Source organism: Chrysemys picta, chromosome 1, assembly GCF_011386835.1.
Source record: "Chrysemys picta bellii isolate R12L10 chromosome 1, ASM1138683v2, whole genome shotgun sequence".
Taxonomy (NCBI): domain Eukaryota; kingdom Metazoa; phylum Chordata; order Testudines; family Emydidae; genus Chrysemys; species Chrysemys picta.
This window is the reverse complement of record NC_088791.1, coordinates 297,730,178-297,756,406: the sequence shown is the minus strand read 5'-3', so window position 1 is coordinate 297,756,406 and position 26,229 is coordinate 297,730,178. Positions and strand designations below refer to the sequence as shown.

At 41.6% G+C, this 26,229-nt stretch overlaps 1 protein-coding gene across 2 annotated transcripts; it reads right to left on the bottom strand.

Annotated features, from left to right (window-relative positions):
• Positions 1-3,947: 3,947 nt before the first annotated feature.
• CDADC1 (cytidine and dCMP deaminase domain containing 1) lies at positions 3,948-25,448 on the bottom strand. 2 transcript variants are annotated; one of them, XM_042842731.2, is made up of 9 exons: positions 25,228-25,448; positions 23,785-23,879; positions 19,337-19,514; positions 17,758-18,336; positions 13,573-13,622; positions 11,817-11,983; positions 11,096-11,285; positions 9,813-9,864; positions 3,948-7,995 (listed from the first exon to the last, which is right to left on the bottom strand). In XM_042842731.2, the coding sequence occupies exons 1-9, from the start codon at positions 25,322-25,324 to the stop codon at positions 7,922-7,924; spliced, it is 1,482 nt and encodes a 493-aa protein (XP_042698665.2). In that variant the 5' UTR covers positions 25,325-25,448; the 3' UTR covers positions 3,948-7,921. The 2 variants fall into 2 exon arrangements, with proteins under 2 accessions (XP_042698665.2, XP_008166564.2); XM_008168342.3 differs by lacking the exon at positions 25,228-25,448 and having other exon boundaries at positions 23,785-23,886.
• Positions 25,449-26,229: the final 781 nt, after the last annotated feature.

The window sequence follows — 26,229 nt, the reverse complement described above, 5'->3', positions numbered from 1 at the left end:
CTCTGGTTTGTCCAGATCATTTTGAATTTTAATCCTATCCTCCAAAGCACTTGCAACCCCTCCCAGCTTGGGATTGTCCACAAACATTATAAGTGTACTCGCTATGCCATTATCTAAATCACTGGTGAAGATATTGAACAGAACTGGACCCAGAACTAATCCCTGAAGGACCCCACTTGATATGCCCTTCCATTTTGACCACTGATAACTACTCTCTGGGAACGGTTTCCCAATCAGTTATGCACCCACCTTATCGTAGCTCCATCTAGGTTGCATTTTCCTAGTTTGTTTATGAGAAGGTCATGCGACACAATATCAAAAGCCTTACGCAAGTCAAGATATACCACATCTACCGCTTCCCCCCATCCACAAAGCTTGTTACCTTGTCAAAAAAAGCTATCAGGGTGGTTTGACACGATTTGTTCTTGACAAATCCATGCTGACCTTTACTTATCACCTTATTATCTTCTAGGTGTTTGCAAATTGATTGCTTAATTATTTGCTATATTATATTTTTGGGTACAGAAGTTAAGCTGACTGGTCTGTAATTCCCCAGGTTGTCCTTATTTCCCTTTTTGTAGATGGTCGAAATATTTGCCCTTTTCCAGTCTTCTGGAAGCTCACTCATTGTCCATGACTTTTCAAGGATAATCACTAATGTCTCAGATATCTCCTCAGTCAGCTCCTTGAGAATTCTAGGATGTATTACATCAGGTTCTGGTGACTTGAAGACATCTAACTTGTCTAAGTAATTTTTCACTTGTTCTTTTCCTATTTTAACCTCTGATCCTACCTCATTTTCACTGGCATTCATTAAAGTAGCTGTTCAATTGCTACTAAACTTTTTGGTGAAAACTGAAACAAAAGTCATTTAGCACTTCTGCCAATTCCACATTTTCTGTAATTGTTTCCCCTCGCTCATTGAGTAATGGGCCTACCCTCTCCTTGGTCTTCCTCTTGCTTCTAATGTATTTGTAGAATGCTTTCTTGTTACTCTTTAATGTCTCTAGCTAGTTTAATCCCGGCCTTGTGCCTTGGCCTTTCTAATTTTGTCCCTACATACTTGTGTTATTTATTTATATTCATCCTTAATAATTTGACCTAGTTTCCACTTTTTGTAGGAGTCTTTTTTGAGTTTCAGATCATTGAAGATCTCCTGGTTAAGCCAGGGTGGCCTCTTGCCATACTTCCTATTTTTCTTACATGGGATAATTTGCTCTTGTGCCATTAATAATGACTCTCTGAAAAACTGTCAACTCGCTTGAACTGTTTTTCCCTAGACTTGCTTCACAAGGGCTCTTACCTACCAACTCCCTGAGTTTGCTAAAGTCTGCCTTCTTGAAATCAATTTTCTTTATTGTGCTGTTTTACCTCCTACCATTCCTTCTTAGAATCATGAACTCTACCATTTCATGATCACTTTACATAAGCTACCACTTTCAAATCTCAACCAGTTTTCCCTAGTTGTCAAAATCAAATCTAGAACAGATTCCCCCCAATGGCTTTTTCCACCTTCTGAAATAAAAAATTGTCTCCAGTGTATTCCAAGAATTTGTTGGATAATGTGTGCTGCTGTATTATTTTCCCAACATATGTCTGGGTAGTTGCAGTGCCCCATCGCCACCAAGTCCTGTGCTTTGGATGATTTTGTTAGGGCTTGTCTATACTTACCGCGCTGGTTCGGCGGCAGGCAATCGAACTTCTGGGTTGGATTTATCGCGTCCTGTCTGGACGTGATAAATCGAACTCAGAAGTGCTCCCCGTCGACTCCGGTAATCCTGCTCGCCGCGAGGAGTACGCGGAGTCGACGGGGGAGCCTGCCTGCCGGGTCTGGACGGCGGTAAGTTCGAACTAAGGTATGTCGACTTCAGCTACGTTATTCACGTAGCTGAAGTTGCGTACCTTAGTTCGATTTGGGGGTTTAGTGTAGACCAAGCCTTAGTTTATAAAAGCCTCATCTACTACTTCTTCTTCCTGGTTAGGTTTTTGGTGCTTACATAGAGAAGAGTTCATATCCCATAAGCCATTTCAATACTCACAGAAGCCAGTACTGCCAACTCCCCACTGTTCCTAAAATATCTAGATTGACATTGGCTGCCTCCTGCGAGGTGCACAATTAGGGTTGCCAACTTTCTAATCGCATAAAATCAAACATCCTTACCCCGCTCCTGTCCCCCCGGTGACTCCATCACCCCTCCCTCCATCACTCTCATTCACTTTCACTAGTCTGGGGGTTGGGGTGTGGGAGGGGATGAGGGCTCTGGCTGAGGGCGAGAGCTCTGGGGTGGGGGCAGAAATGAGGGGTTTAGGGTGCAGGAGGGGGCTCTGGGCTGAAGCACAGGTTGAGGTGTGGGCTCTAGGAGGAGGGAGTTAGGTTGCAGGAGTGGGCTCGGCTGGGGCACAGGAGGGGGTGTGGGCTCTGGGAGGGCGTTAGTTTGCAGGAGTGGGCTCAGGGTTGGGTGCAGGCTCTGGAAGGAAGTTAGGGTGTGGGAGGGGATTCTGACCTGGGGCAGGGGGTTGGGGCGCGGGAGTTGGTTTGGGCTCTGGGCGGCGCTTACTTCATGTGGCTCCCGGAAGCGGCCGACATTGCTGGCTCCTACCTCTGCGTGCTGCCCGTCCTGGCAGGTGCCACCCCTGCAACTGCCTTTGGCCGCAGTTCCCAGCCAGAGGGAGGTGCAAAGCCAGCACTTGGGGCAGTGGCAACATGCAGAGCCCTCTGGCCCCTGTGCCTAGGAGCCAGAAAGGGGACATGCTGCCACTTCCAGGAGCTGTGCGGAGCTAGGGCAGGCTGGGAGCCTACCTTAGGTCCGCTGCACTGCCAACTGGACTTTTAGCGACCCGGTCAGCAGTGCTGTCTGGAACCGCCAGAGTCCCTTTTCAACCGGGCATTCCGGTCAAAAACCGGATGCCTGGCAACCCTATGTACAATAATAGCTGAAGAGATGCAGAACGACTCTTGCTTGAAGGGAAAGAGGGCAGCTGCTTCCAGGGTGCACCACCTTTACCCCTTCCTCCCAAACCACTTGGAAGGGATTTCTGTGGAATTCTGGGGGGCAGGGAAGAAACAGACTGCAGAGCCTGTGCTCTCCCCATGTTTGTATCCCTCTGTGAGATCTTACATATTTGGTTTTCCTCAGCTTATATGCCCAAAGGGCAGAATATAGACTTCTGCAGTGACCCGATTCTGTTCTCACACCTGTGCATCTCCACACATTTCACTGCTTTTAGACTCTTGAGTTACACCCATGTGAGTGAGAGCAGTATCAGAACCCGTATTTTACAAAGTTAGTGTAAATGAGCCTTAGTGTGTGAATCAATCTTTTACCAACAGTCTCCCTGACTCTACCAATATGTTAATTTAAAAATAAAATTCTCAAACTCTGAAAGAAGATTTAACTTTGAAAGATAGGTCTAGGGTACTTGCCTCTTGGTTTGTTCTTTCTGGCTTTTGTTATACAAGTGTATTTTTTAAATTTAAAATGTCATTATACTGGGATTAAATCACACTTTTGCAACCAAGCCAATGCTGCTTCTATTATTTTGCTCTTCCTCATCACAGCTGTGGACTTCACATGCTGAACGAGGGAGGTCACCCCACTTGGTCAGAAAGGATGGAACAGAGGAAAGAATTTTAAGCTCTCCGGTGTGATGTCTAGAATGAAATGGAGAATTTTAACATCTTGGGAGGTGGAAGCGTCAGTGTATAAAAGATGCATTCGCGCGCACACACACACACACACAGCTGAACCACTAAGTTGTGTCAGCACCCGATGGCATTATGATGCGATAAATGCCTCACTCAAACCACAAGATGGCACTAGAGCCAGGTTTTGTGGATGAACAATATTTCACCAATGTAGCTTTATATTTAGCAAATAAAGTGCATGTATTTCAAAGCATTAATACTGTTCTTAATAAGCCAAAGCCACTTGAAAACACTTCAATACTTATCTTTAGAGTAATTTATTAGCAAAAAACATGTATTGCTATAAGACAGACACCAAGAATGATCATTTCTGTAATTCTCATCACATCATAGAGACAAGTTACTGATATTTAACATTTTCAATATACTTGTTCTCACATGAGCTGAAAGGACCAAGCAAAACTTCCATATGTAGAAATTTCACACTTTAATATAAAATGTAAAATAACATTTTTTAAAGAGCGGGTGTGCTAAAGTTATATCTTTACATAGGATGACAGAGAAAATTCTTCGCATACATGCTCATGTAAATGTTGTAGAAAACATCAAAGTGTTCCTTGCATCTTTCAATAGATAAAGCACACAGCTGCATCTAAATGGGCCATGATTTGAGAGGCAAAGTGAGCTGGGGACACACTGTAGCCACAAGCCAAGGTAAGGGTCCAGTCCTATGTGTAGAACTTTAATGGAGTTACATGTGCAAGACCAGACTCTTAAAAACTTTGAGAGCTTCAGAAGGTGAGTCTGAGCTGTAGCAATAATATGATAGAACATTGTAGAAATGCAGGCCCCACACACTCTGTGTTAAAAGCAATTATAAAATGTCACCATCAACCTCTTCAAAACAAAAGCTGTACAAATAATCCAGAATAATTTCCCTTTTTAAAAGCAATTTTTACAAAAATAAAGGTTTAAAATTTAAAAGAACTGATGAAGTACAAACCTCCACCATGATTCAGACAAGTCTTCATTTGAAGTTTTATTTTAAAAGAACTGTCAAAGAATGTATCTTTTGATGAATTTTCTCTTTGCCTCTATTGTGATAACTATCAGATCCTCGTTCCTTGCAGTTTATAACAGCCACTTCAATGGTAGACACAAAATCTGTTTACTTACAAAAATATATAAGTCATCCGATGAACATACTAGTTTATTACTGTAGGGTTACTAATACATCCTCAGCTACTTTGAAGTCTGTATAAAACCTGAAGGAACATCAGACCGCTAGCTACAGGAAAAAAATGCATGTAAAGAATTACATGAAGTTTGCAAATAGATTAGGGAAAAGGAAAGTTCAAATTTCTTTGTTTACTGTACTAACCTTGACAGTGTCCCTTTAATACACAGGGCTACTTAAGATTAATTTAATAATGTCAAAAGGGGAAAGAATGTCCCAAGACTAATTTAAAATTGGACTACCCATGGTTTAAAAGAGAATCTGTTTTCACTGGAATACTGGCCTGCTACTGCTCTCAGAATATTTTGGTGCAGCATTGTATGCTTTAAAGATGGGTTAACAATTTGGGTCAAATTTTGCTGTCCTCATTTAGCTTGAATGCTGCAACTGGACCTGTGCAGGCCCCCTGAAGCCAAAGAGGCTAGAAGCAGGCACAGAGATCCATCTGTGCAGATCCAGGTACAAGAGCAAGGCCCCTGTTTTATCCTAGTGCATGAAAGTGCACATAGTTAGTGGCACAATGACAGGCAAGTTATTTCAGGTCATGGACTTCCTTCTGCGTCACTGTTGTACTAGCTCTTTAGCATGGTTTCAAAGTTCTCATTAAGCCCTAGATTCTGCCACCATTATTTACAATGAAGTTGGCTTCAATGGGATCACTTGCCAAGAATCTGGCCTGATGAAATGAAGCTGTAAACAACTTAATCCTGAAATGCACTAACACTTGCAGCAGCACACGGACATTACTCAACACACAGATGTTAGTGGCAGAATGTTCTCCACCCAAAACACACTTACATCATCTGGCATCAGACAGTTTCCAGAATATTTTTTTTTAAAGAAATTTAAACAGGCTGAAGGGAAACAGCAGCTCCTGCTACTCCACTGAGGGTTACATTGTTACTCAAACTACATATCCATGTAAGGGAATAAAAGCTCCCGTAAAGGCTCTGCACCGGCTACCCAGACCATAGGTCCCAGGCATTTCGGAGTAAGCAGGCACTGCAAGCCCAGAAGGAATCACAGCAACATGTTGCACCTTGGGAGTCACAGGCAGCAACTCTGAGCATCTAGAACCAGAACCTAGAGACTTTAACCACAGACCATGAAGATTAAGAGTTGGGACCCTCTGCCAAACCGGGTAACAATGACACAAAAGCCTCTCAGTAAAAAACATGTTCCATGGCAGACGTCTGCTAAACAACCTACTGTCTGGTCAGCCCTGTCTACCAGCATGCTAACTTTTTAGAAAGACCAAGAATTTATGAGACTCTATATATGGCTTCCATAGTAGGCAAAATGAAAGCGGAAGGTCCTGTATATTCTACAGTTAGCAGGGCAGCTGGAAACCAGTAACAGAAAAGAGCAGATATAGACAGTATTGAAATCACTGGCATGCCTTGCTTTGCAGTTTCACTGCTATTTAAAACATACCATGGTTTTTATCAGGCATAACGTGTGTAGTTATAGTGGAGATTGTAGTGCTACTGCTGGACGAGCAAATTCTCTCTTAACAAGTGCATATGTTTCCAGTATTACATTTTTTCTAAAAGCCTTGGCTGCCCCCAGGGTCTAGTCATGATCAGCATCATCATGGGGGAGAGAGACTCGAGTTTATATTCCCAGCCTGGGAACCTGCCCTCCTGCTGGGTTTGCAGGAGAACGAGGAGGAAGAGGAGCCACTAGTTAGTGAATTGCTGTTACATTTTGGTGGAAGCCCCTTGTATACCCTGCTAGCAATAGAGGAGGGAGAGGTTTTAGGAGTTTACACTTGGGAGCTTGGCAGGGGGGAGTGAAGGGAGAGGGATTCCTGGGATTTATGGACCAGCTGTCAGTCAAAACCAGCAAATGTAGCTTGGATGGGGGGGGGGGGGTTAACCTCTGACCAAAAAAATTGAGCATGCCCTTGTATTCTGACAGAGTGCAAACACCTGTCACTTGGTAACTGTACACAGTGCGACCTCAGAGCCATTAATGAGATGAGTTTGTAAGTTTAGTCTGGTTTCTAATACACTTTCCATTCTCCAGTTTTAATTATCAATATAGTATTGGTCTCTATGAGAAACCATTCTGTCTCACTGGTTCACATCTTCCTGTCTAACAAGGGACATAAGGAAATCTGGTAATTTAGCCAGTGAGTTTCCTATAGGACAATGACTGTTCTAAGACATTGTTAATAACGTCTTAAAAAATTCTTCCTATGTGACCTAAGAGCCAAGCATCCCTGTGTGTTGTACACAAGGTACAGAGTGTGTCACATATGAAGTCAGCTAGCTCCAGTTTTTAAACAGTGACAAACTGATCTCCGTACAGGAGTATTCAACTGAAGTCCATTTTTAAAAGCATCCATAACAAATAAAGTCAATGCAAGAGAACGCTGTCACAGAATAGCAACTCCTGCTGCTATTGTAGAGAGAAATTTATCAAAAACACTCTAAGGTTTATCTGGGAGTCATTTATCTAGTGAGGACATTCAATGACTTTATAGCCCTTATACCAGAGGATTGGAAATCAAAATGAAACCTACTTTAGTGTAACAGAATTACAGTTAGTGTCTACAAACCCTGTATGCTGTGGCATTTCCACAAGCAGAACATGTGAACAATCAGGCCTTATCATTTCTGCAAAGCTGTGTTCTGATTGCCTGAAGCATGGCAATCCATTCCTGCAAGCCAAGCGGATGCCATTTTGCTATTTTTCCCCAAAATTCTTCTGTCCTATGAGCAATGAGCTAGTTTCCAGTCCTCTGATCTGAATTTTTATTAACAATGACCAGCCAGCAAAGCAATCTTAGTGGTTGCCAACAAATTCATGTTGTATATGATATAAGCAGCATTTTTCCAGAAATTCTTTTCATAAACATCTAAATTAAAAATGCTATAAAACATTTAAGACATCATAAATAAACTTATTCTAAAAAATCTCCTTTCAAGTAATTAATAAATAAAACCCATCCTTATTTGCTAGCACAAACAGGCTGGATTATAAAAGTGCTATGGAGAATCTGCAGAGACCTTGCTTGTTTCGTGCTTAGTTGCTCAATGGTTTCCGAGGCAGAGCTTCTTGCTCTGGTGCTGCTGTTCATCTAGTGATTTTGTTTTCTGTACGCCATCTAAAACACAAGATGTTTTAAGAGAATATTAAATATACATTAAACACTCAAATGTATCGTGACCATATCACTGCTGTTGTAGCCATGTTGTTCTCAGTATATTAGAGACAAAAGATGGTGAAGTGGGTCAAATAACAGATATTAGTTCACCCCCTTGTCTGTGGGGATAGCTAAGCAGACTCAAACCCTAAGAGATACCTATACAAAGTATCAGGCAACTGAGAATTACTCAGCTATTACTCCACTGAAAGAATGCTGGTGACATGCCAGCACACGCTGTTCATACAGTCATTAGCACACAGCAATGGGGGTCGAGAGCTCTAGATAAAAATGTCTATCCCTTTTTATTTGCTATAACACATGGGTCTGAGTCTGGATCCAGGGACTACACAGGTCTTCCTCTTTCATATGTACTCCAAGTTCCCAGGGAAGGCACAGGTCAATGCCCTTGCCACATTCCCAACTATGAATACTTGTCATTAGTGGGTTTAAAACTGCAATCAATTAATTAAAATATTTAATCTACTTTAGGACAGACACTCTATGCAGGCACAGCATTGTGTGTGCACACAGCACTTCAGGATTCTCATACCTTGGGCTGAAAACAGAGGTAGCACATTTAGCTTAAGCAAGGATAAGGGAGCACCTTTCCCAAGATGGAGGAGCTTACTCCACTTAAGCACAGCTATTGTGAGGTAAGTATACTGAGTGGCCCAGAATGGAGATGGCTTTAAAACTCAAGGGCACCACATTAAAGGAATAAACATTTGGAAAATAACCTGTTGACAACAGCGGTCAAGCACTGGGACCTTATGCACCTCTCCTCAGTGAGGGTTGAAAATAGTTCAGTTATTGGTATTCTGCAGTGGTTAGTGAACACCTATGTAATATCTGATGAATTCCTGACCAAACAACCAAAGAAGAGAGTGCCCCTGAGAATCAATCTCAAATTTCACATGGACCTCACTGCATGCTGGAGTTTAGTCAGTGCTCTGTGGCCTCTCACAGACCAGAAACAATCAGTGAAACTCCTAGCTGTGTATACAGTATGCAGACTCAGTACTTCCAGTCAAGGTATTCCCAGTTACCCCCGGAACAAGATATCTAGCATGCCTTCTGCATTGGGTGTTACAAATATTTTGGCTGTTTACATCATTTCCAAACCTGATTCAGAGGCTAACAGCTGATGCTAGTTTGTTGCAATGGATCATTTCCCCTAGTGTAGAAAGGGCCTTAGCATGACACTGTGACTTAATTCCTGTCTTTGGAAAGTGACAGCTCACTTGGCACATACACTTGCTTGGGGTTGAAGGAGTGGGGAACAGCTCATATGCAGTGATCTGGGGACCAACTGCCATGGAAATGAGAGTTGCTTGAGAAAAAGTATTGGTGCATTTTGTTATTTATAAAATGTGGACAGTGGTTTGAATTTTTGAAAGCATTAAGTGACTTCAGAGCTCACATCTCATTGAAAGTTACTGGTACTTGTGCTCCAAGTCACTTGAAGGCTTTTCAAAAACCCTCCCAATAGGATGGAATCAGTGCAAAAAACTAGGATACTATGGATAACTTACATATCTGGATAAAGCACTACTGGATATTTATGTTGTGTGGGGGGTACCAGGTTTGTTTGTTTTTTAAATGAATACAGAAGTTTTATACTCACCACTAGTATCTAGTTGAAAGTTTAAATAGGCACGTTGTCTGTCAGAATTTGAAAAGTAAGCTATAACCTTGCAAGTATTCCGGGTTTGTTTTCAAAATCTGTTGTATTTATTGCATGTAATTACTTACAACCTGTTACTACAAATACTTACTTTCTCTGGATGTGGGCTCATGAACACCAGTGTGGGATGGGCTTAGTTGCCACTGTGAAAAAGAAAAAGTTTCATTTTTTCTAGAGGACAAAAAACAAACAATGGGAGGAAGAGGACATTTGGGACATCACTTCATTTTAAGGATGTGAGCTCCTCTGACACTATAAAACTACAAACAAGGTTTGCTTTCTTTTCACACCTCACCTTTTGAAGGAAAAAGCTATTGCTCTGTTAAAACTGTATGGCCACAACTTCCACTTGTGAGGCGGAATTGCCTGCTGGAATGGGAGAGTTGCACCAACATCCATGATCTTGAACACCTACAAGGCCCAGTGCCTCAGAACAGGTGCCTAGATCCACCTTCCACCCTATGCACTGTGACTCCTCCAAGAGCTATGTTCTTGAATGGGCCCTTCCAGTGGATACCTCCAACCCCACCCCAGTGTATGAAGGGGAGGGTTTGGAGGAGGTCACTTCATACAAAAGTACCAACTGAGTTAGCAAATCTTATTTAAGGGAAAACTTTGTAGGGAGATACCATGGAGATACTCCCAGCTCTGCCTTTGGCCTGCCCCTTTTCACTTTGCAGAGTATGCACCATATACTGTCCCTTTAGACGGGCTTCCAAAGGATCAGGAGAGCATGCCACAGAGCCCTTCTCTTTCTTCTGTACATCTACTCCGTGTGAACGTACCCTGGCCTCCCCATATGGTAGCAGAGGGGACAATTGCACTCATAACAAAATACTGAAGATTAGAATCTTGAGCAGAGTGTGTCATATATGATATTTTCCTCAGCTCCCAGCCTGTTACTGAAAACCCAGATTTTGTGGGGAGGGTTGAAGAAGGGATCTTATGTAGTTAGGAAGGTCCCATTTTAATCTCCCAGATGCATCTGGAAGCATTTACATTGGAAACCAATCTTCCAAGCTACTGAAGGTATGAGAGGATTATATCTGAGCTTGTTGAATCTGGTCAAGCGGCAGGAGGGTTTTTAAAAATGGGCTATTAACTGCAAAATGCTCCTATTGAAAAAACTGTATTGGAAGCCTTGTCTACACTAGCACGCTTTCCATCATGGGTCTCACACTAGCACAGCAATGGTGCAAACACCAGTGTAGACAGAGTGCAGGCATTTTTACTACCATCTCTTTGAACCCTGCTCCAAGCAGGATTAGGTGACATGATGGTAGAACTTCTACGCCCCGTCTCCACAGCTCTCCTAACATTCCTGTACACTTAAAGATTTAAAAAAAAAAAAATTCACTACGTTCTACCATTTACCGTAAATTTGCTAACGCCTTCAAGTTCACGAAACTTCATGTATGATATGTCTGCTTTCTTCTTTCCAACATCTACATCTCCTACATAGATTTGCTTGATGCCAGCACCTTTGATTAAAGGCACACATTCATCACAAGGACATTTTGTCACAAAAATCATGCTTCTCTCTTCTGGTTTTATTTCTTGACACCTACAAGTAGTCAGAAAAAGATTCTGAAATTAAAAACTCAACAATTCTGAATGGTGGTGATTTAGGCTCAAGTGGGTGAGCAAAGAAATTCTGTTAATCATATTATATTCTGCTCTTCGGAGCAGGTTTGTTATTCCTACCAAAGCACCTGGGAACAAGAGGACACATTTGGTTAGGATTTGCTATCTGAATGACAAACACAGCACTGTTAAAGACTCAGCATTTACCATTCTGCAGCATTTCATTTCAGGACAATAATGTGGTTATGACAGGTACCAGAGATGGTGACTGTTGAGTTTTAATGGTACCCATCACACACACAAGAATGAACAATTTAAGTCAAGTCCTTCAGTTTTGAAGAATTCACAGAAACTATTTTACCTGTGAATGTTCAAATTTTACATCACGTTTAAATGTGTAGTTTGATTGTACATAGCACCTTTCATCATCACATCATGCTCTGCATCTATCAGTTGTTCATTTCTGAGCTGCCTTTTTCTTTTCTGATATTAAAATAATAGATTCATATACCTGAATGTCAAGGCGTTCTGTTCAGCATGTATGATGTATCTGAACTTTCTGATTTCTCTGTCTTTTTGTTTATCATCCATGTGTGGAAAATCAGCATATTCAGATCCAACAGGAAAGGCATTATAACCACAGCCTACAAAATACATGGCTCCTGTTCCATCACAGCTCTGCAAAAGTGAACCATCAAGATTGATTTAATATGCAGTCTATTTGAACATCTGCAGGGTGTATTTAATTCAGTGTTCAAATTCTGAGTTGTAGAGTTAAAGCTGGGCTTTCACTAGCAGTATAGTGTGTGTATGTAGTGGTGGGGGTTCTATATATTTATTTATTTATTTTGTTCGTGTTATAATGTGACCATCCAGTGCCATCTATATATCTATATCTATCCATCTCCATCCATGGCACTGGGTGGTCACATTATAACACGAACAAAATAAATAATGCAAGTTGTCCTCATTGGCTACTTCTCCTTGTAAGCAGCACTGATAGAGGCAATAAAAGGTATGAATGACTAAGTCATTAAGCCACATTGCAATATGTGAGAGCAGGAAAGAGCAGCTACAGGGTGAGCTCGAGATGCAAAAGCCTGTATTCGGCCATTGCATGGAGATCTATCAGATGGCAGACGTGTTGATATAGTAAAGAAGTTAGTGGCTGAAGTTAGAATAGTTTGTGGTACAACTGTAAGTATCTGATGACTAGAATGAAATAATCCAAACCGAGTGCTAGAAAATACATCATGGAATAATCTTGCACTTGCAGGAGGACTCACTACTTCTCTTAATACAGTAAGAATAATCAAAGATGGAAAAGACCTATGAAATGAGCTCTAGCATAAAGAAGTTTATGCCCAGGCATGAAAAGAAAAGGCGAGTAATAACACTTTACATTTATCTTTCTAGTGCCATGTGCGGAACCAAGGCATAAAATCGGAGACTAAAGTTCTGTGACTTAAATTCAGGTTCCAGTTCTTATTTTGCTATGCAGATGAATTAGTCACTAAATAGACGTGGTTCTCAAAAAGTACTGCTCCAGTGCAGAGTAGCTAGAACCAAGAAAGCAAGTTGAAGCAGGAGAAATAGCAGAGACACATATCTAAGATACTTTTCCACAGAAGTAAAATAACCTGTCATTCTGATACATCCAGCACTGCTATAGTTCTTTGTTGTTGCATCACAACAGTATAGTGCAGTACATGAATGCATTTTGGCTAGGTTTATGAGTCAATGCTGCACATTAGTATATGCCTTGTTTTGGCATTTTTCCATTCCCTCAAACCCTACTCTGAGCCAAAGGAGGCATGTTCACCAGACATTTGCTGCAGAAAAAAGTTCAACGTGGTGTAACACTACAGTTGCATCAAACAAGGATTTGTCAGGTAAGCTGTTGCCCTTTGACTTCTCTAGGGGAGAAGAACTGAATAGTGACACTGTTGAACAGCACAGGTTGCTGGATTAGTAGTACTGGCAAAGCTTTGTAGCTAGGACACCTGGAATGACCGTAATTCTGTTACTATGGAGTCTAACAGATGAGAAACTAGGCACAAACATTGTGGCATTTACCAACTCAATCATACTAATCCATCTTGACAGCCCAATTATCAACCAATTTAGGGTTACCAGAGAATAAAAAATGCAATTTTTAATAACATAAGGCATAAACACCTCTTCCACAAAGTTATATAGTCAATGCTGAGCAAAATTAAAGTACAAACTGCCAGTGTGAGACAAAGTGACAATTTTTCCATACTCACAGATTTTCCTTCTGCCCAAATAACCGCTCCAACACCCGTTTTGTGATCCTCTAAAATATAGAATGTATAAGTAATAAGTAATAGCCACTTTTGTAGAAAACTTCCATTTGGAAATCTGATAGCATTACCTAACAATTAATGAATGATGCCTCATGGTACATCTGAGAGGTATTAGCTCCACTTTGCTGATAGGGAAAATGAGGCACAGAAAGATTAAGAAACTTACCAAAGGTTTGCAAGTCTGTGACAAAGACAGGAACAGAACGCAGCCCTCCTGACTCAGGCCTTGTCTTTTCCCCAACATCTTAGCTGACTAAATAATTTAATTACTTTACAGTGTGGAGAGATATAAGCATTGGGTCTCTTTTGACAGTTATTAGATACTACTAACGCAATGTGTGCTAAGAAGATAGCTACCTAGAAACACTAGGTGCTTTGTGATTGGCTTTGATCACCCTACACAAAGCAAAGGACTGTGTGTTGGGAATCTAGCCCATAGCACCAAGGAGTTTAATGGATGGCAGAAGATCACTTGGAAACTTAAAAAAGAAAAAAAAAAAAAAAAAAAAAGAATAAATTAATCAAAATTTATTTAAAGACAAACTTTTTAATAGCCACATACAGAATCAAGCTCTAGTACAGTAGAGTTTTGTGGGCTCTCTCTTACACACTACGCAGGAGTTTGAACAAAACTTTCATTTAAGTTATTGGACAATCTTCCAAGGTATTTCTGATGGGAGGCATTTTAACTGGTTAAAAATGGGGTGTGCTCCGGTGGTAAAGAACATTATGGCTTTCGGTACAGAACACTTCAACCAGTGCTGTTCCAATTAACCATCTCCCAGCATTCTTAGTGCCATGTAGAATTCAGCAATCACTTACAGGGGGACTTTCCTGGCAAGGAAATGTTTTTACCAGGTCTTACAAATTATTTACATGTTTTTCTTAGTTATTCCTATATATTAGCCAGCATGAATTGTTCTCCTTCCTTGTATCCCTTCTTTACCACATGGTATAACTAGAGCTGTAGCATTAGTTCAATATCAGTTAACATAGGATAAGGATGTCACTGCTAGCCTAAATAGGACAAGCTGGGCTGGACATAATAAACACTTATCCAAATATCTTCAGTTAATAAAGGTAAAACAGAAGAACAATTTGTGGCTGTAAACCTTCTTCCTCAAGTTTTATCCCCCCTTACCTGAACCAATCAGTGCTCTTTGTTTAGATAATGCTCTCTGGTTTAAAAGATGGCCATCATATTGTGGTCTAAAACTGAGTCCAAAGGGTTAGGCAGCCCAGGCTTGTATCATCACCAGGTTAACAGGGAGTTGCCTCAACTTATCCTGGCATGTGCTCCCTACTTTGATCCTTTTCTCTCTCTATTCTGTGCCAACCCTGCCTCCTAACTTTCCAAAATGAGCATTCTTTCAAAGGGCACGATTTGCAAAAAAGCATAAAGCCAGGCTTCAAAAAAGATGTTTAGGCATCTAAATAAATGGTCTGGTTTTCAAAGTGTTTAGCACCCAGCAGCTTCTCTTGACTTAAAGTTGCAACTGTAACTGAGGGCAGAATTGGAACCTTAAATAAATACAATTTTTCAGAGGGAGGCAAGAGAGCTAGAGTGGGAGTTTTAAAAATATGTAATTTAAAGAAAATTCTTCATTATGGCTCCAGAGCAGGTTGAAAGGATATAAGATGCATGGGTGCCACATTTGCTGTGGGCATAGGGATGGAGAGTTCCTGTTAGCTAGTACCTATCATGCTCAGAGATTTCCCTATTTTATGGTTATTGAGGAACATGCAGACAGATGGCCAGACCTGAACAGCATCCCAAGCCCACACCGCTATATGCACATCACTCATCAATTCAAAAATTGGTACTGGAAGTGTAGGAAGAGTTGATCACCAGCGGACAATTTTTGTTTACAAATCTGAATTGAATGGAATTCCTTTGCTTTTGCAGAAGTGTCACCAGAGTCACTTGTAAGAAAGGACAGATTTCTGGAAGGAATTCCTCTTGCTGTTCTGGAGGCACAAAAGCCTCGAGGATAATTAGGAACTAGACAAAAGAGAAACTTTCTAAACCTTCCTGAGCCCAATTACATGCAAATACCAGAAATCTGCCTCAGATTCCCTGGAAGAGAGGCTGGAATAACGAACCAAATTTTGCCCAGCTGTACATGGGTGGAGTGCCCATTAACTTAGATGGAGTTTACGCTAGCTTATGTCAGTGCTGCATTTGGGTTTGGGGAGCAGTGGTTTACCTGCAGAAGGAAGTATGGGAAATACCCTTCCTATAAAAATTATATAGTGCCAGCCAGGGCATCTATACCACTGATCTGCCTGTGGTTTGCATGTCATTTATTTAATATAACACTTTAATTATGACCACATTATCAAGACCTCTGATGGTTGCCCCATTTCCAGGACTTTCACAAATACATTAATGCATAAACTGGATGCTTTGTGGCTCTCAACTGTGCAGGTGGCAGGATGTAGAGGGTTTAGGGGCTTATGGTGTATGATGCCAGGAAGAATGAATAGCTTGTGCTTCTTGAAGCCAATCTTACGTAAAAACCCAAGACTTATGCTGAGGTCTCTTTCACACTAAGGAAACTTAGAAATGGCAAGGAACAGGAGGCTGGATGAAAGATCTACAGGTTAGAGGTGGTAGGACTTAATATAAGAAAGGTTTCCTGCACCCTTTGTCCAACAAACATTCTCTAAGTCCTAGGAGACACTTAGGCTATCTAGTACCAATGCATACACACTATGAAATAACCCTAAAGTGTGCAGATCTCTTGGTACTTGGCTCTCTCTATAAGTTACCCTACTGCCATCTGTTATTTTTTCCCCTTGTCCTATAGAACAAAAGCTGGAAGGAAAAAACAAAACAAAAACAAACCATACTTTGCTCGAGAAAACCAAACATCTGAGTCAGTCTGAGTCAAACTGATTTTCAACTTCATCACATCAGAGACTCATGGGGACTAATGATGTGATAGATTTCAGAGAAGGGAAAGAGAAATAATTCTAAATGTGATGAGACCTCTTCACAAAACACAAGATGTAAAAGTTTCTTATTGCCAGGTACATCCTAGGGGATGTGACATATACAATACTTCAAACTTTAAATGTGCAGGCCAAGGAAAAGGATATATTAATATAAGGGATATACTGTATTTACATCCCTTTTCAATAGAACAAGCAATTTGTTATATTTGACCTATTTTAAAGTATTTGAAAAAAAAAATCAATCTAACCAATTTTGGATGGATTTTTCAAACAAATGCTTCATTTATTAATGGAAAAATAAAAAACAACACTGGCAAACACAGTAACTAACCAACATAGAGGAAGCAAAAAATGAGTAAGGAAAGTATTGTCAATTTTAAGTTTCCTAAGGGTTATCATGTAGAGTATATATTTTTTCTCAGAGTCCTGCATAATAGCACAAAGAATTTTAGTTTCTAATAGGGGAATTTGCACAAGTCTGCCATTATTTAATTAACTAGAGAATAAGGGGATTAGAAATCATTGGTATCAAAAGTAGGCCAAAGTCGATACATAGCCTCTGTCCTCTACAAAAAAAGTATTCTGTTCTTCAAAACTCCAGAATCTTTGCAAGTAGGAAACGGTCAGTTGTCAAGTGTGTAATGACTATCACTACTAAACAATGGGAATAGGAAAATGCTGTTATACAAAACTAACTAGTATTCTGCTGGTGGGTAATGAACAGATATGGAAGAGCATCTCTATTTCTGTTTACTATTATTTTCTATTTAAGTGTATTAAGTGCTTACTACAATGCCAACTGATCACTAGGTGTCACTTGTTGACAAGAAGGTGTTCGTATATAAAAGATCTTGCAGGGGCTCCAATAAATTAGATAACGTTTCAATCTTTGAGATGGGGGTGCACACGCTGGCTGAGGCTTTGCCAGTGTAGGATAATTGCACTGTGAGAGCTCCTTCCATCTGAAGAGCTCAAAGCCCCTTACAAACATTAATGAAGGCCCCTTGTGAGGTACTCTAAGTGGTACCCCCGCTTTACAGATGTAGGAACTTGCCCAAGGTCAGATGGGAAGTGTTTGGCACTGCCAGGAATGTAACCAGGGCTCCTGACTTCTAGTCCCATGATCACCACAAGACTGGCTTTTCTCCCATTCACATAGAAACTCACCAGTTCGGTACGCCAGTAACCTGGCTTGTATCATACAGTGCCTTGCAATTTCTTGGGGCAAGCTTTGATGGTGCATGTCATTTGTCTGCTGTGATCCATTACAATAAAATCCAAAATGGCCAAAGGTAGGGACACTGGCAGCTACTGTGGCCAAAAGCAGGATAAGATCTTTCATATTTTGCCTAAGATTGCTAAAATACGGATTTTCACAGAGGTTCTCCAGACCCATAGTCATCAATATTTGCTTGTGCATTTCTTCATTTGAAATTAGGAATAAACGTTCATACTCCTTTATTCTTTCTTGTCTACACTCAGTATAAAAGTCAGCGTTATTCCCAGACAGAGTTTTTGCAATTTTTTGAATGAAATCACACTTGTAAGAGGTTTCTTCTACAAACTGCACCATATCACACACTAAAGGCTGAAGCAAGAGACACACACGAGCTCGACTATTTGACTTCAATCTTTCTACTGCTTTGGCATCTAGCTTTGCATCTTCAGTACTAGTAGGGTTGGAGGCTTCATTCTGCAAACTTATTTCAGGATCTGCAGGCCAATAAGAAATTCTGTTCACTCCAGCTGAAACAGAAGATACACATGGTTAACAGGAAGTGTGCAAACACTGGTGTTAAAAACATTTTTCATAACCTTAACTTTAAAACATTACCATAGAATACTGCATTTTGACCCCTTTAACAACAAGGAGTGGGTATTCTTCAAACTGTATTTGAGCATATGTGCTGGCAAATATCAGCCTCAAGGGGTTATTGTGTCTTAGATTAGCTAGTTTTGCTTCTATTATGCTTTTACAGTTCTGGCAACCAAAAGGCCAAGATGCACCATCTCCAATAGACTGAAGCTGATTGTTTTCTAGATTGTAAGCTCCTCAGGGCAGGGACTTTTACTTTTGTGTCTTGTACCACCTGACCACATTGCCAGTGCATAACAAAAAAAACAGCTACTGTTAGTGGTGCTCTAGGTGGTGAAAAGCAAGGGTTGCTGAAGGACAGTGCAGTCAGTCCACACCACACAAAGACGAAGAAAATGATCTGTGAAATGCACTTGGTCTTCATCTTAAATGGAAAAGGAATTTCGAAGAACTGCATCTGAATTCCACACCAACTCACATTCCTCTTTGCTGCAGTTAATACTTAGCACGCAATAGGATCTTCTGGTAAAATTACAGGTAGGCAAGCAGAATGCAACTACCTGGGATAAAACTAACCAGGACTCCCAGGCTAACACTGCTACGCTTGCAAAGTGTCAGTGGTCAAAGGCCTAAGTTTTATGTCCAAGTAATGAACATAATAGTGCCACCTATCAGTACCTGAGAGGCTACTGGCTCAGTGGAAAGAGTCCCACTTCCTGAATCACCAACTGTAGAATAGAGACATTTAATGCTGGTTTCCCCTAATGAAAATATCAAGGCTTACTATGCAAACCAATGAGGTAAACATTTACATACAGTACTGGGGCAATCCCCAGGGAGTATGAGTTTTCTGTATTGTCAGTCAGTCATAAGTAGCAAAACATCTAAATTAACATGTTTACCCTTTCCATACTACAGTCTGTAACTTACCATTTACAATCATTTTTAAACAAGTTGAACATGGTTTTCTGGAAAAATAAAGATCACAGTTTTTAAGCCTTGATCCATGTTTAATCAGAGCAATTTGACCAGCATGTAAGTCTGCACTGGAGCAATGTAGACCAACCATTTTTATATTTTTCACTACGACCAGGCCAGTCTTCTTTACCTATTAAAAAGTACAGTATTAATTTTTGTTATAAATTAAAAGTTCATAATGATGCCATAGCTCATTCAGTGTGTTCCACAAAGCAAGGACTTACCTACATGCAGTATTGCACTTCTTTGAATTTTGGGCTATGATAATGCAGTGATGGTCAAAACATGTTTCATGATCCCAGGATATTGGAGAGAGAAGGTGGATTCATCGGACCAAATTCCACTGGTAAAAGAGACAAGCTTTTGAGCTGCACAGAGCTCTTCTTCAGGTCTAGGAAAGGTATGCAGAGTGTTACAGCTAAATACAAGGAGGACTACTTATGCTAAACAATCTGTTCCATCTTGTATTCAGCTGTGACGCTGTGTAGCTTGAAAGTTTGTCTCTTTCACCAACAGAAGTTGGTCCAATAAAAGATATTACCTCACCCACCTTGTCTCTCAGAGATTAATAGGCAGATACATCTCTTGGTTACATTTCCTTTAGGCAGTGCCGTTCATTATAGATCTTGGAAGTACATGCTAATCTTTTTTAGTCATTCTACTCATCTAACAGATCCTGTATCAAATTTCCAGTCAAAACACATTGAATCTTACTGTCTTTTTTTCCTGGCGCAGATTATTCCCTGAAAATCCACATGGAGGATGGGACATCCCACAAATTTCCAGTCAGTATCTTTTGAATGATTCCATCTGAGTGAGGTTCGTCTCCCTCCCTTCCAGCCACAGAAACTAAAACCATGGCTCAAGGGATCTGTGTGGAAAGGCCAGGGTACAGCCTCCAATCCTAGTCACTGTCTACATTCTTGAATCCTCTCTGTTGCACAGTGAACCCTCCATGTAAGAATGCTGATGAGTTCAGCACTCTTATTCATTCTCCCAGGACGAGGATGAAGTTATGCTGGAGAACATCTGAGCTTCCAACACTAGCAGGGCCGGCTCTAGGCACCAGCGCTCCAAGCATGTGCTTGGGGCAGCACTTTCCAAGGGGTGGCACTCCAGGCCCCCCCCCATTTTTTTTCTTGCGGCACAAAAAGCCGGGAGCCGGCCCTGAACCAAGATGTTCCCTGTCAGCTGAAGCTTTCAGGCTGAGTTGGAACTGACGCTGCAGTTCTGGCAGCAGTCACTAGATGGCGCTCGTGGCAGCCTGAGTCGCACAGGCTGGACTGCAGTTCAGGCTGCCCTGCTGCTGGAGAGCCGGAGCATCATCCCCCGGAGCTGAGCCCAGCAGCGAGAGGGGCTCAGCTCCGGGTAGGGTGACCAGACAGCAAGTGTGAAAAATCGGGACGGGGGTGGGGGGTAATAGGAGCCTATACAAGAAAAAGACCCAAATATCGGGACTGTCCCTATAAAATCGGGACATCTGGTCACCCTAGCTCCGGGGGATGATGCTCTGGCTCTCCAGCGGCCGGGCAACCTGAACTGCAGTCCAGCCTGGGTGTGAGGAGCCAGGGAGGGAGGGAGGAAGGGAAGTGGGGCCTGGGAGGGAGGGAGGAGGGGTCCTGCTGCCGCTGCTGCTCTGAGTCTCCCCAGGGCAGCGCGGCGTTTGCCCGCCCGAGTGGGCTGTGCAGGGCGCCGCCGGGCTGTACAGGGAGTGCAGATCCTGGCTCGCGCGCTGATAGGGCAAGTGGCTGGGCAGCCCAAGCTGCCGCCGTCCCCTCCTGCCCCCGGACCCAGCCCGCCGCGCACCTCCCCCGCCTCAGCCCTGCGCTGCCTGCCCTGGGTGGGGAGAGGCAGAGACCGGCTCCGAGCGGGGCAGCAGGGAATACTGCCCTGCCGGGGGACCCCCGCAGCTCAGGCACCTGGGGGTCACTGTCTGTCCTCTCGGCTCTGCCTGCACAGGGTTGGGGAAACAGTTGTCAGCGCCTGCCCCTCTCAGTCCTTGTACCCCCCCATCCCACTCACAGCCCCTCCACTTGTACCTCCCCCATTGCTCCTTCGCTGCACCCCTTCCCCTTGTACTCTCCCTTCACCCACACCTCTCCCCTTGTACCCTCCCAGAGTCCTCTCCTACCGTACCTCCCCCCTCCCCTGCACCTCTTCTCCCGCAACCCTCCTGATACCCCCTCTCCTCCTCCGCAAGTACATCACACCCCGCCTCTCTGCCAGTGTAGAGCCCCCAAGCACCCCCACACCCGCTCCTCTGCCTGAACCCTCTTTACTAGCTCCCCATCCCTTTCTGGGTACAAGGTTTGAGGGTTAGTCCCTGTGCCTTCCATGTGCATTTGGAGCACTAAAGATGGGGTTGTGGGGGCGAGATTTATACTAAAGTGAAATAAAAATAAGAGAAACGGTTTGATCCCCACTGCAAGTATAAATGGGGATTGCTGTGGTGAACAAGGAGGTCATGTTTGGGGGGGGGGAGCTCAGGGCTGGGGCAGCAGGGGGTGCAGGTGGCGGGGGGAAGAGCCCAGGGCTGGGGAGTCAGGGGGTGCGGGTGGGGGAGGGGAAAAGGGCCCAGGGCTGGGGTAGGAGGCAGCCAAATTTTTTTTTTTGCTTGGGGCGGCAAAAAGCCTAGAGCCGGCCCTGAACACTAGTTTCGCCTCTCCTCATCGGCAGAGGCTGCCTGGGGAATCAGGAAGACAAATCCTCCCTTTGTACATTGCAAGCAACATTTGCTACATCTGGATCATTTGTGTTTGTGGAAAAATAGGAGACAGCCTAGCCCAATGAGATTTTTCTAATAATGGCCATCATGGTGTTACAGCTACTAAGAGTGAGAACTGAAAGACTACAGTTGCTTAAGATTTATGAAGAAATTCCATTGTTAGTGATAGTTCTGTATCTGGGATTTTTGTACAGCCCCATGTAGCTGCCTACTACCTGCCCTGTCCTAGTCACTTTGTCTAAGTTTGAATTTGGGTTCAAACTTCATAAGGAGCCCATATCTCTATGATAGGCAGAATCAGAAGAGTGGGTTTGAATACCCTAGAACAGCAAGTTAGTTAAATTTGGAACCTAACTTTGAGGCTTGGGTCAGATTTCTAATTATTACCAATTTTTATTTTACCCTCCTTTTCCTGTTCTAGTTTATACACGAGCTAGAGTATTGCCATTTCCCCTTCAAGCAGTTTAAATGAAGAAATAACATTTACACTTGTGTAAGAGTATTGGCACTAGACTAGAGGAGTACATTAAGATTTATCTTGACTCCATCATGTGGCATATAGGTATGCAATGTATAAAAAATTAATTATTTTTAAAGAAGAGTAACAAAATCCTTGATCCCAAAGGGATCGCTTAGAGAGAACCCTGTAACAAGGTGCTTACAAAAAACACCTCGAATTGGAAGCATCACTGTCTTTCAGTTATCCAGGAGACCAGTTGACACAGATAAATACCCTTTTCACTAACACCCAGATATTCTAGCCTTAAAAAGGTGCAATGGACATTTCAAATGGCTCCATGCACCTACCATTCACTCAAGAGTTTGGTTTTAAAATGACAGTTTCCTATAACTATACAAGAAGGTTTGTGTTTTAAAGAGAGTCTGCTCTGTCGATGGGATCCATGTTTTTAAGCCCCAGTTGAGTGAACCATTGGCCAGCTTGGTGGACTACAGGAAAATCCATGGAGGTAGACTCCAAACAACATCATAATGTTTTCCATAACACTACATCAGCGTACACCCTCTTACCATTTGAGTAAGGTATAGAAAATTCAAGAAATCATCACATGGCAACACATTGTAACATGTGCTGAAAAATACAGGGGACCACCAATCTCAAGAGATTCTTTAGCATTTCAACCCCATTTTTTAAATCTGGACCACCATTCTGCCACATGTATAACCCCATTCCTATCTTTCTAATTTAATATCGGTCAGCAAATACCAAGCCTCTTTTGAGATCATATGACCAAAGTTAATGTTGCTGACTGGAATTCCTTATCTATTGTAGTACATATGACATCTCAATTCTTTTCTGCTATAGCATCTATAGTACCTTAGACAGAAGAGCATTTACAATAATCCTATTGTTTGAACAAGGTTTGGATATAAACAAAAGAAATGTATGTAACTACATTTAAGTTTAGATGGTGAATAGATAGCATTCTTAAATTTTTGCTCTCAGGTTCTACTTTTATTCCTCCTGCCATTTACTACAGAAGAAAAAATGGTCAGAAATACAATCAATACAATTTTTGTACTTTAAAAAAAAAGTACCTGGAAAGTATTTATTATATGTATAAATAACACACAATAGTCTGGTTAAGTGTATTCATAGCCTAAATGTTAGCAGCTGTTCAGGAAGGACAACTAAACTGCAAGCAATATATTTTACCTGCGATTTCTTTTGCTGTTCAACTGGGGGAAATAGTTCCATCCAGAGACTGAACAAAGTAAAAAGGTTGACTTTGGAAAGCCTTGGTGTTTGACCTGTCATCAGAAAAAAGATGAAAGATAAAATATTAACTGATAAAAATATTGTATTGCTTTAATGATTAAGACTCATAACTGGTGTTCTATAGTGTAGGTAGAAAAAGATGGAATACCTTGCTTAATACACACTGGATGGTAGTGTAGCTTGAAGTGCCATCTTCAACTTAAATTTGGCCTCCAAATTAAATTTTGTAAAAACAAGCATTTATAAAGCCAATGACTAATATTGATGTTTCCTCTATAGAAAATGTAGTAAGCTGTTTTAAACTGGCATGTACTCAATATATAATTTTTCTAAATGTACACACATGTAATTCAAATATAAGTATGTATTTATATAAACGGTAATAAATACAAAGAAATTGTTCCATTAATTAATATACAAATAAAAACAGTAAAATAAATATGCAGAATTTAAAATTCAAACATTGCAAAAGTATGATCTGGAAAGTGAAAACAACGAAGTGAGCGATTTCACCTACTTTTATTACCAAAACTGAAAAGCAAAAAACAAGCAAAAATTGTGACTTTTGTTTTTAAAATAAAAAATTCCTTCACACTTTTAATGACCTAAATATTACTCCAAGCATCTACCACGAAAACTTTCCCTAGTCCTATAGACCAAGCAATGGAAGAGCTAGTGAGGCATTATAATCACTCAGTGGCCACTAGTAATACTAGTGCCTAAATTCATCTCTCCCCAACACCAGCCCCACAGATCACCATGCTTTTCTGATATTTCCATCAAATGAAGCAAGAAGGAAATGAAACAAATTTCAGCAGAAAATATGATTAGATGCAAATAAACTACAAAGATTTCCTAGAAATTCTACACCCGCCATGGTAGAGCATAGTGGATCTTTTGCTTCTACTATTGCTGTGGCTAAATCCCACTACATAGAACTTTTCTGGAACACAAATTGCTTTGTCTACCCAGCTCTGTATAATGTGAGGAACTGGTAACATACTTTTCACAGAAGTCATCCCACTTGTGGGGGGAAAGCAGCAACCATATACTTAGTCCCACTGAATTTGGCACATTCATGGAGAAAGGCACATTAAATGTGCTGAAAGAAATCTGAGTCACCTCCTGTGAGTCAGACACATGCCTTTAACAAGTGGTGAAAGATAGCAAAGTTACTAGGTGCTCTTGGGTAACAGACTGTTACCATCACCACCACCACCACCAATGAAACTAGTAAAATGTACCACACAGTTTGGTCAATTCTCAAGAAACCATTTTTGGTTCCAGCAGATCTTACAAACTACAACCTGGTGTGAAATATTCAATTTCTGATCAAGATAACTATGAAATTAGGAAAAAAAGAGTCACCTCCAAACATACCTATCCACCACCAATATCTGGGACTCCTTCTATTCAATATCCAGGCCTGGTCTTGGAACATACAGTTCTGGTAGTGCTGATGGATGACCTCCCCCATACATAGATAGGAGGATGTCTTGGGACTATCTGTAACATTTACACAGTTGGCACAGCATACTACTATTTTGCCTCAGAGACAATAGCTCTGATATGCTTCCACTCCCTCCTTTAGGGATGCGTGGAGAGCTGTTATGAGTAAATGCTCCTCTACACTTCAGAGCAGTCACCTGTTAAGTCCCACAAGGCTCAATCCTTTCTCCCATCCTTTTTAATACTTATAGGAAGGAAGGTGAAAAAAGTGAAAGCGAGAAGAGATAGAAGAGGGAATTTGTATTTATTTATTTTTAAAACAGTCCTAACTGCCTCAGGGAAAGTAGGAAGAACAATTAGACCAGTGGCCTATTTTGATGTTCTCTCTCTCTCTTTTTTTGGGGGGGGGGTCGGGGGGAGGAAGAGAGGCTATGGGCATTTGGCTACTGTAGCGATGGGTGCTGTTATGTGAACCCAGATAGAGAGACAAGTAGGTAAAGAAATGTGTTTGCATACAACCCAATGTAACTGACCTTTTAAAGCAACAGTTTATTTTTAGAGTTCTCTCCACAGAAGAATCACAAATAGCATCACAGCTAATTAGAATCAATGCAAACATAAGTAATATGTGCACATTACAGCAACAATCATAGAATCATAGGACTGGAAGGGACCTCAAGAGGTCATCTAGCCTAGTCCCTGCGCTCATGGCAGGACAGAGGGTACGTCTACACTACGAAATTAGTTCGAATTTATAGAAGCCGGTTTTATTGAAATCGGTTGTATACAGCCGATTGTGTGTGTCCACACAATAAAATGCTCTAGGTGCTCTAGTCGGCGGACCGCGTCCACAGTACAAGGCTAGCGTCGACTTCCAGAGCATTGCACTATGGGTAGCTATCCCACAGCTATCCCACAGTTCCCGCAGTCTCC

Coding starts and splice junctions, on each gene's coding strand:
- CDADC1 (XM_042842731.2), bottom strand. CDS start 25,324: ATGGGGGAGGTCATCCATCAGCACTACCAGAACTGTATGTTCCAAGAC. Junction 13,623..17,757: donor GTTACTGGCGTACCGAACTG/GTGAGTTTCTAT, acceptor TCTATATTTTAG/AGGATCACAAAACGGGTGTT. Junction 11,286..11,816: donor CAGAACGCCTTGACATTCAG/GTATATGAATCT, acceptor GACTACTTGTAG/GTGTCAAGAAATAAAACCAG.